Source organism: Orycteropus afer, unplaced genomic scaffold (genome assembly GCF_000298275.1).
Source record: "Orycteropus afer afer isolate SDZICR_OR568_19922 unplaced genomic scaffold, OryAfe1.0 scaffold00035, whole genome shotgun sequence".
Taxonomy (NCBI): domain Eukaryota; kingdom Metazoa; phylum Chordata; class Mammalia; order Tubulidentata; family Orycteropodidae; genus Orycteropus; species Orycteropus afer.
In genome coordinates this window covers 12,208,297-12,219,803 of record NW_006921622.1, presented here as the reverse complement: position 1 = coordinate 12,219,803, position 11,507 = coordinate 12,208,297, and the positions used below count along the sequence as shown (strand labels likewise).

At 37.9% G+C, this 11,507-nt stretch overlaps 1 protein-coding gene across 1 annotated transcript in view; it reads left to right on the top strand.

Annotated features, from left to right (window-relative positions):
• Positions 1-10,896, top strand: part of CUNH10orf67 (chromosome unknown C10orf67 homolog) — a 232,764-nt gene extending 221,868 nt beyond the window's left edge. The window contains exon 16 of the mRNA XM_042780342.1: positions 10,765-10,896. Within this exon, the coding sequence (XP_042636276.1) occupies positions 10,765-10,896 (132 nt within the window). The remainder of the gene's footprint in view (positions 1-10,764) is intronic.
• The last annotated feature ends 611 nt before the right edge of the window (positions 10,897-11,507 follow it).

The window sequence follows — 11,507 nt, the reverse complement described above, 5'->3', positions numbered from 1 at the left end:
AAAGAGGGGAAGGCCTTCAACGAGATGGATTGACACGGTGGCTGCAATGATGGGCTCAAGTATAGCAGGGATTGTGGGGCTGGGGCGGGATCGGGCAGTGTTTCGTTCTGCTGTGCATGGGGTCGCTATGAGTCGGAAACGACTCGACGGCACTTAACAACAAGAGTTTTGTCTGTAGTTTCCTCAAACTTCCTTTCAATCCATTGAAGGTACCTACATATAACTCTCTTTAATTCCTTATCAGGTCGTTTCCAACAGCATTTTTTCCTCCAGAAGATTTTCTGACTTGGTTGAGACATCTTGTCCTGTTTTTTAGTGTGATTTGAAGTTTTCAGTTATCTTTGAAATGTTGTAGTGTTGTTCTATTGATTTATTGATTTTATATTGGTTTGATTCACCCTGATTTTTTGTTTTGTTATATTTTGTCTTGATATATCAGGGCAACAGGGTGGTAGTGTTATTCTGTTCACTAGTTTGGAGTTTGGCAGCACTGGGGTGCTCACCACCTGTCTCTGGGTGGATTTGGTAATGGGTAGGAGTGTCTGTATGAGTTTCTTATCATTGATCATGCAGAGCAGCTGCAGATCATGCAGGCTCAGCCAGTGTTGGCTGCTGTCTGTCATCAAGCCAGTGGTACTGGAGTGGGTGGTGGCACTCACCCAGTGGATGGAGTGGCAGTTGTGGTGTATATGGCTGTGTAGAATTGGTGGCTCCCAACTGCTGGGGAAAGAGCAAAAGAAAACAAAAAAAGAAGGTGGGAGAGAGAAAAGAAAAAGACAAAGGGGAAGAACAAGGGAGACTTTAGAAGAAAGAAAATAAGTAAAAGAAGAAAAACAGGCAAACAAGAAATAATTGTGGCATAGTACTGGACCAAATGCTATCTGTCAAACATAGCTGCAGCAGAAATATAGAACTCATTCCATGAAAATGCACACCACCAAATAGGGGTGGCGCTACTAAATGCAGAGGTTGTAGGAGGAAGAGAATTTAAAAAGAGAAGAAAAAAAGTGGTGGGGGCAGAACAAAGGAAGAAGGAAGAGGGAAGAATTGAGTAAGGAAAAGAGAAAAATAATCTGGTACAAGTATTAGCCACCAAATACAACTGCACTGGGAATGCAGAGCTCACTCCAAGGGGATAACCAGCACTGTCCATGAAGGGTGGTGGCAGGTGCTTCTAACTCCAGAGGGGAGCAGGCACCCTCTCTGAGGAATCAAACAAACAAACAAATGAAAAGGGAGATTAAGAGGAAGAAATAAAGAAAAGAAAGAAGAGGAAAACCAGGAGGGGAAGAAGGAAGAACTAAGAAGGAAAAAATAAAAAGAAACAAAGCAGCACTGTTTTGGTGAAAGTGCCAGCACCAAAAACAGCTGCATGAGAAACACATGGAGTGAGCACCTCTGACCAGGGAGGAACAGGGGCAGGTGCTGTTAACCACATGTGTAGCAAGGAGAGGGGGGTACCCATTCTGTAGGATGCAAAAAGAAGAAGGGCAAGGGAAGAGGAAGAAAAAACAAGGAAAGGAAAAAAAGAAAAGGCAAGGGAGGAGGGAGAGAAAGATAAAGAGGAAAAAAAAAAAAAAAGTGGCACAGCAGTGGTAGTGGAGGGAGTTTGACCAGCTGCCAGGTGGGTGGGGGTGGGAAAGCTGCACCTTTGGTCACCAGGAAGTTGTGCAAGGTAAAGGAGGTCACACCTGTCTGATCATCTGATCACTCATGTGAGTGCTGGTGCGGTGCTGGACAGGTGGGGCCAGCTATCTGATTCCTGCTTCAGTCAGAACACTATTTGCAATAATTCAAAATGGCCACACTATGCCAGTTGGCTGTTTACTGCTCCTTGTTTACTGTTTTCATTCAGCCTCTTTCTCTCATCAGTATTTGATCTACTTTTTTATCCTTTCCTTTGAAGCTCTGTATTCCAGGATTGTCATTCTTAGCCACTTAACTTGGTGTCTCGAATCTTCATTGTAAAGGATCTGGATAGTGTATCTGGCTAGGTTCTAATCTTGGATCCTAGCTGATAAAGTTCAAGAACACTGTTTTTTCTTTGAATGTAAGATGTGCTCAACACTGGCTCAAGATCTTATGAATCATTGAAGGAGAAAAGATGGGAGCTCTGGTGGAGGTGCTGTCCATTAAACTGTGATATTGCATCTATTGTAAGACATATTCTAATTTTAGAGATAACAAAATATTATGTAAGTCTTAGAATCAATGAAATAGCATATGACATAATACCATTATTATAAACTAAAATATATGCAAAAATACACATTTTTGCAAGAAAAGAAAATTTAAAAATACATATAAAATGTTTAAATAGTTTCTTTTGAAGGGAAGGAAAAGAAGGGGCTATGGAGATAGAAAAATGCATGCATACATACCAACCATAGAAAAGCCTTGAATGGAGAACAATTTAAATACAGTTCAAATTGAGAACAATTCTCAGAAAACATTAATGGACCTCAGACCTCTGCTTGATAAACATGTTTAGTCTTCCTTCAGACCTTTTCACTGCCTCATTTTTAATGTCATGATTTACTTCTGATACGATAATATGATATTGGTGACAGTTCTTCCTGCATGCTGCTGCTTCTGAGTGCCTAGAAGAGACACTTTGAGGGTGGATGCATTCCTGGGCTATTTAGAATCGAAAGATTTTAGTTACATATAACAAGATAGATGGATCTGTTCTTGGGAATCAGGGTCACCATGGCTGTGCTTTCCAATAGCGAAGAGATATTCTGGAGGATCCTATTATACCTGAGCAGTTGTTCTTGTTGTTAGTTGCCATGGAGTCAGCCCCAACTCATGGCAACTCCATACATAACAGAATGTAACATTGTCTGTCCCCATGCCATCTTCATGATCACTGACATGCTTGAGTGCATTGTTACAGCATTCTTATAGTGTCTTCTAGCACGGTATTGGACATTGTTCAATATTGGAACATAGAGTGTTCATGGGATAATTTTTTGGAAGTAGATCACCAGGCCTTTCTTCCTAGCTATCTTAGTCTGAAAGCTCCACTGAAACCTGTTAACCATGGGGGCCCCTGCTAGTGTTTGAAATACTGTTGGCATAGCTTCCAGCATCATACAACACACAAGCCATCACAGTATGACACACTGACAGACAGTTGGTGGCCTGACCAAATACAAGTAGTACTTCCAAAGTGAGGTAGAGGTAATCCAATGAAAGTAGGAGCAGGAAAAAAAACTGTTCTGGTTACCTAGTGCCGCTCTGACAAGAATATACCACAAATGGGATGGCTTGAACAAACAGGAATTTATTCTCTTACAGTTTCAGAAGGTAGAAGTCAGAGTTCCAAGTGCCAGGCTCTAGGGGCTGTGTGAAATCCCCTTGACCTTGAGCTTCAGCTCTGCCTCTTGCTCTTCGACCACTGAAGCTAGAGGCATCTCTTCACTCAGGCAGCTACTGGCTGCTGAGGCTAACAAGCCCAAGGTCGACAAAAAAATGGCATAGTCCCGATGTTACCAAACAACACAGCAGGCCATTGATTCAAGTACATTGAAAGTCCCAAGATGGGCAGAGCATGGCAGGCTGCTGAACGACTCAGCTACATGAAGCGTTCAAGGGTGCCATAAGCTATAGACCATTCCCAAAGCCATTTCTTATATACGGGAAGCAGACCACACAGCCAAAGCAGCTGCTCAGCTGCTCCAATAGATTCCACCATGGAGTTAATTACCAGTCTCACCATGGCAAATAACTACATTCAGCTGCCCAGCCACTCAATCAGGCCCAGTCAAGTTGACACTCAAACTTAACCACCACAGAAACTGAGGACACTTTTCTTTAATTTTCTCTCAAAGTAACCTGAATTCCATCAGTTTAAAGAGAAAGATTGCCACAGCCATATTGAAGCAAATAAGTTAGGAGCATAGTTTTCATAATTTGGTTAACTGGCAATTGAAGAACATTTCACTTCAATTTGATTTGACTATTATTTCTTCCTTGGTAACACAGTATATACTTTTTGTATATTTCAGAAAGTAAAACCCTTATTTGTACAGTCTGGTGTGAACATATCAGATACTTCATCTTATAGAAGTATTACCAATTCATCTTCAGTAAGTAGCTTTTCTTTTCCTATTAAACATTTAATCATTTGGTATTATTCAACCTCACTAATGAAACTTTTCGGTTTAAATACAGGTAGACCTGGGTAATGATCAGATATCCTTTCAAAATTCATCAAAAGGTAAGAATCTTTATTGTGGGAAGAGAGGTCTACACAGAGAATGGGTACTTAGTCTAGATTAACTTTGCTTTTCTTTGTTATCATGATGTACTTAGTATTCTGAGTGAATACATGACTTTTTTTCAGACAATTTGTAAAACTAATATGTAGATACACTGAAGAAAAGAATTCTATACCTATTTCTGAATATCAATTGCTGCTAAAAATTTAGTCATAGTTCAAAATTAGACATTGTCCCAGTTGTAAAACTTTTTTATTGTTAAACTGCCAACAAACCTGGAGCTCCTGTTAAATTCTTACTCATCAAATTTAGTAATTGGAAGAAAGATACGAGTATTTCTAACATTCTGTATTTCCCATTAATCTTTCAAGAGCTTCACATTGGTCTCTTCTTAAACTGGAAGTAACTTTGGTTCATATATTTTTGTTAGTTTTTAGGGAAACTTTCCTCTAAATTTCTCTAAATTTACAAACCAAAATAGAAAGCCTACTCATTACCCCTTTTCAGTTAGGGAAAGTTAAGGTGTTGAAGGACTGAGTGATTAGGTGAAGTGAAAGAAATGAATAATTTATGGCTTGTTAGCAGAGTCATAGGAGCTCTGGTAGCATAGTGCCTTAGGCACTTGACTGCTAACCAGAAGACTGGTGCTTCAAATCTACCAGCCACTCCTCGGAAGGAAGGTTGGGCAATCTACTTCCGTAGTGATACTGCCTTGGAAACCCAAGGAGGGGTTGCTATGAGTCGAGTCTGACTCCATGACACATAACAACAGCTGAGTCATACTCTACTAGATAGCAACAAATTTGAATTTTAGTTTAATTAAAAAGTTGGATGAACAAAATATAGTATTTTTTGTTTGAATTATTATTTATGATAAGCAACCAGTTAAAGCAGTTGCTATTGAATCAAGTCCAACTCATAAAAACCCCATATGTTGCAGAACAGAACTGTATTGCATAGGGTTTTTAAAGTTGTTACCTTTAAAAAGCAGATTACCGACTTTCTTTAGAGACATCTCTAGGGGGTTTTGAACCACCATCCTTTCGGTTATTGATTCAGCGTTTAACCATTTGCACCACCTAGGGACTCCCTGTGAGAACCGAAAGGTTTTAGAATTTCTGCTTTTCATGTCTGAGAATGTTTAAAAGTAGAGTGTTTCATAATAATTATTTATGCAAGGAAGAGATTATGATAAGTTCAAAGCCTGGGCCCTAATTTTAAAATTCTTTACCTTTTAAAGGCTAGATGGAACCTCTATTTTCTTGGGCCTCCATGTAATGGAGAAGCTTTTCTGGTGTGCTTCTGTCTAGAGGTAGTGTCTGTTCAAAAGGTTCTGCTGTGGGTATGAAGGAATCTTCTAGCAGTGATGGAGCTGGCTCCCTCCTCAGGCTGTCATTTAGGTGACAGTAATACCAAAACTGGGCCTTATCTGCTAGCTTAGAAAGCAACAATACTTCAAAGGTTTCAGCATTTAAATAGCTATTTTGATCTGTTTAGTTTTTGAAAATTCCAACTGATCCAAGTAAGTTATTTCTAAAACGTCTTAATGCACTAGGAAAAGAAAGACCCTTGTGATTTCTCATAATAAATGTGGGATGGATGAGTATGGAGTCTGTGGTTGGCCTGAAATTTTAATTAGAAAATTCAATTCACTGCAGCATTCCACTCCTCAAAAAATTTCAGTTGAGGTATTTGCATTTACAAAATTACTTTTTTCCAGTCAAGCAAACCCTTTCAACAGTTCACTTGAAGTAGCATCTTGATGGCCACTTAGCCTGTAAGGCAGTCCCAGCTAAAACAAAGCATTTCCATTCCCTTTCCTTAGCCCTGAAATTGTAAAGTGTGGTTACTTCTACCTTTTCTACGAAAATTCTCCTAAAATTCATTAGTCCACTTTTTTTTTTTTTTTTTTTTTAATCTTACTAATTAAATCTAATAGAAGCTCTAAGACATTTGACTACTAACCAGAAGTCTGGTGGTTTAAACCCACCAGCCACTCCTTGGAAGGAAGATTGGGCAATCTACTTCTATAGTGATACCACCTCAGAAACCCAAGGAGGGGTCGTTATGAGTCAGATCTGACTCGACAGCAGTGAGTTTGCCTTGGTTTTTGGAATGAAATCTACTATAAATTTTCATGACTCATAATTTTGTAGAATGCCACAAGACTTACCATTATGAATACTAATCTACACTGTAGAGAACTTAAAGGTGAATATATTCATACTGAATGCCTCTGGATATAACCCTTAAGTTTCTGTCTACTGAACCTCTGATGGCAACTTTGACATGTCATGTTCTTCCCTCTGAATAGCATAGGGAAATAATCCAGTTAACAAAAGTTTCTTGTTAATCTGTTTCCAATTAATCCAAATTTTCCATTTTTAATGAATAAAATATATTAAAAAAGTAAATGCCAGAAGAATGCTGAATTCTAATTTACTCATTTGGAAAGTAAATTCATTTTTTCATTAAGAAGTATGGTCTTTAATGGTAATAGCTAACAAAAAAAAAAAAAAATAGCTAGAAGATTATAATCACACTAGACACTCAAAGAGCTAAACTGTCTTCACCAAACAAGTCACTCCTAGCTCCCAAGGTACTTTGAAAAGTTGAGTACCTACTTCAGGCTCCTAGGAAATATTTCAGTACATTACTAGTGTTTTAAAGCATTAGTTCACAAATACATACCAAGAGGTGTCAGCTACACATTTTGTACCTGACTTACAGGCAAATCATTATTGCTTTTTATAGCTGTGGGGTTAGTATAACCTATCTGATAGCAAACCCCAAACTGAACTCTTTAAAATGATTATTGTATTGAGTTCCATTTTTAAAAATATGTAAATAGGCTATTAATATTTGAATATTCTACTGAATATTTATCCTTCCTGATATACATCTTGAGTGTTGCATCATAGATTTACGTTCTTAGGTTGCATTTTCACATATAATACTTTTTAAAATTATGTATAGCTAAAGTTTGATAGGTTCTTAGTTCTTACTATGTGCAAGTACTATTCTAAATGCTTTTCAAGTTTTAACTTTAATTCTACCAAAAGCCCTAAGAGGTAGGTGCTCTTACTTTCCCCCTTCTACAAATGGGGAAATTGAAATCAGAGGGATTTTGTAAGCCGATATGGTTATACCACAAATAGGTGAAGCAGCTGGAGTCAAGGCCAGGCTGTGTGGCCCCAGAGTCCATGCTATTATATTGACTTGCCCCACCGTTCGGGCATGGCAATGCTTTGTCCCATTTTCAGCAAGATGCAGTAGGAAAACACATGATGTAATAAGAACAGAGCAAGGGCTTTGGAGACATACAGACTGATGTTTAAATCTCAATTTCAGCTACTTATTCCCTGTCTGACTTCTTGTGGTAAGTTCAAGGAAATTTGGAGTTAATCAAGAAAAGGGACCACGGGATAGAAGTGTTGTACACCAAGTATTGGCAGCCGCATGTAGGTGTTGCCCTCTATAGCAGGAGGTCTTCCAGAGGCAAGAGGCTCAGGGAGCCACCAGAAAGGACAAAAACCAAACCCGTTGCCCTTGAGTTGACTCTGACTGAGAATAGAACTACTCCATAGGGTTTCCAAGACTGTGATGTTTACAGAAGAAAACTGCCTCATCTTTCTCCCAGGGAGCAGCTGGTGGGCTTGAACTACTGACCTTTGAGTTACCAACTGGGCACTTAACCATTGTGCCATCAGGGCTCCCAGAAGTAACCCACTGCTGTTGAGTCAGATCTGACTCACAATGACCCCTCTTTGGGTTTCCGAGGCAGTGTCACTATGGAAGTAGATTGCCCAGTCTTCCTTCTGAGGAGTGGCTGGTGGATTTGAACCATCAGCCTTCTGGTTAGCAGTCAAATGCCTTAGGTACTATGCCACCAGGGTATGAAAACCCTGAGGGAAAAAGAGAACGGGGTAGCACTTATGTGCACCTTACCTGATCTCCTCCTACAGCAAGGTGGTGACTCTGTGCTGTGTAAAGGACAGCAGCACCTTAAGGTGCTTTATAACTACAGGATTTTATCTTGTCTAAAGCTAGAAGATGTTGGGTGCTGTTTCACAGGATACAGAAAGCAGGCAAGCTGTAAGTGGTTAAGATATGCTTATTTATGCTATTCTTAAAACTGGATTTATACAAATTTGAATTGGAAGACAATGGCCTTTGTGGGGCTAACAGTCCTCAGCTTGCTACAAAGAAGTAAACAACTGGGATCGCTACACAGAGGCCATTTTTGACGCATCCATGGTGACAACATTCCTCTTAATTCCCTCTGCTATGTTAAATGGAGATGGTGGCCCGAACTGATATTATTAGGAGGTTTAAATGAGGTGACATATATAAAATGCCAAGCTAATCCCCTCCCTACTTCTCCTCATACTCTGGGTCTCCAAATTTAAGTCTGATAAACCTCCAGTTTAATCCACCACATTAGATCAATGGTGTCCTGAGCAGTATATTAGTGATTTGAAAGAAATAGTGTAACTTTTAGTTATTAATAATTAAGTTTTATAAGGTATGAGTCAGAATAAAATCCAGCATTGTTATCAAAATATATAAAGGATATTTTAAACAGTGAGATACAAAATATAAAATTTTAAGCAATGTTATATTGGGTGCTGTGTCTTTCTTTCCTGTGCAGTTTAAAAATTATTTCTTGGTTGTATTGGAAGTTTTAAACCAAAAAATTCTAAAGAGGACAACAGAGAGTTATTCATGCAACGTAGAAAGTTAAGAGACAGATAAATCCTTGTGAATGCAATGTAATAAAAAATGAGGACAATACTATCTGCAAAATTTCAAAGTAGTTTTTTACATAGTCGTAACTAGCCCAAGAGAGCCCAGGTAACATTATTAATTTGTTTGCTACTTAGCTGTGATAAAATTTGGCATCTGAGCTGTCCATTGTGTACTATTCACGGGCACAGATTTTATGTACTTAAGAAGACCTTTCTCACAGTCCGGTAATTAGATGCTATTGACATTGTAATCTTTGGAAATGTTCTTAATGAGCCCAAAAGACATGAATCTCATAGATAAAACCTCAAAGTAACAGTGACTCCTTAAATGGTTTGCCAGTCAGAGAAAGCTCAAACATAAATATCTGAAACACAGAAGAAACCCAAATTTAAACCTAGATTACATTGTATTTTTAATTCTCTGAGACTTTGAGGGGAAAAACATAGAAGAGATGATTTTTAAAGCTTTTAAAGAATAGTAAAATAATAGTATTTGACATACTTTTAAAAACTTTCTTTCCACCCTTTGGAACTTTGAACCTGAAAAGTATTTTCTTTTACTGTGTATTTTTCACCAATGTATAAAAAATAAGTACCAGTTGAAGATGGTGTTCAGTTGCCCCCATTTTCTTTTTTTAGTGCAAAAATAATTTTTAAAACCACACAATACATTTAAACTTACATGAACGATTAAGAAGAAATTTTAGACACATGTTAATACTGATTTATATACCGTTTTTGGACTGTCACCTATAATTAAATAATTGGTTAAGTTTTCAAATTTGTAAGTTGTATATCAATGGCTACCAAAAATGTTTGGAGAAGAAATTAATCAATGAATTTGAGGTAAGTAGAATAACCTAATTTACTAAGTATAATGTATTAAGGTGTCTGTAAATGTTCATGATGTTCTTACCATCAACTTTTATAATACTTCCCTAATTGTCATCAATTACCTATTATTAAATGTTACATTTCTAAGCTGTGTATGTCATCCTTGTCTTTGAGATTTGAGCTGATTTTCAACTTTTTTTTTTTTTTAAGGAATCTTATTTGCTCTTTTCACATATATTCTAGAGATAGTTTCTATTAAAAACATAGGATTTAAGAAGCTAGATGATAAATTAAAGCCTGGAAGATCAACAGCCTCTTAGTTTATCCTTCCAAATAAAGTGACTTCACAATCACATAGAAAGTTGTCAGGGTGACCAACTGGATTAAAGAACTAATCATGAAAGTTCTTTATCTAAGTGAAACCCTGTCCACAGGTCAGATAGGGGATTGAAAAATGTGACAAAAAGAGAATGTAGGGTAACCTATGCTTTGAAAATACAGTATTAATCTTTGAAATATATGGCAGATAATTATTTTGAATTTGCAAGATTATAAAAAATTAAGTTTAGCTGAATACATATTTAAAATGTACTTTACTAATTTTACTACTGTATGTAGTCTAGTGATCCTTTTTAAGTATATTTAGACAATATTTCATTTAATAAATGCCATGATACACATTCTTTATTATACCCAAACCTTCCTGGTGTGTACTGTTAGTTCTCTTCTTGGGCTGTGATGCTAAGGGAAGGACCACAGGTTGGATTCCAGCAGCCTTTATATCCTGTGACCACTGATTTCATCCCCAATATCAAGTGCTTGGCTGAACACTGATACTCTTGGTCACCTAAGAGGCATTACAAATCATTTGCAAAGATTTTGTCTTTATAGTAGCAACAAAATATTGGAAAAGGGTATGATTAGTATTGTGATTTATGAATACTATCTTTTAAATTTAGAAATCCTTCTATTGTACTACTACTACTACTACTACTACTACTACTACTACTACTACTGCTACTACTACTGCTACTACTACTGCTACTACTACTGCTACTACCTATTCCCATGGAGTCAATTCTGATCCATAGCACCCGACAACACATGACAAAACTGCCCTGTAGGGTTTCTTTTTTGTTTGTTTGTTTTCTTTTCCTTTTATTGTGATTTGGGTGCAAATTTACAAAGTAATTCGTTTTACTCACAACAGTTCATGCATAATTCATTTCATACCTCTGATTACAATCCCCAGCTATAAAAAGCTCTCCTTCCATCTCCTCCCTATAACTATTCCTTCCCTGTGCCTTTATTTTCTATGCATTCCTGCCTGTCCAACTTTCCCTCTTTGCAAATTCTGCCCTTCTGATGTCTCATGGTTGATTGATCTAGGGGGTACATCTCCCTAGGGTAGGTGGGTACATCTCCCTGGGATAGGTAAGGGTTCCACTTGTAGGTCTTTCTATTGTTTGGCTGAGAGATAATCCATAAAGTGAGTCCAGTTCCAGGCCCAAAGGATAAACCCAGAGCCATACTCTCAAGGGTTCCACCGGGCTCCATCCAACTAGTAATTCTGGTCATTTTTTATTTTTGAATTTTGTACCACATTTTTCCTCCCTCTCTCTCCAGGATCTCCAATTTTGATCCCTTTCTGAGTGGTTGGCATTGGTAGCTGGGCACCATCTTGTTCTTCTGGTCTAAAGGT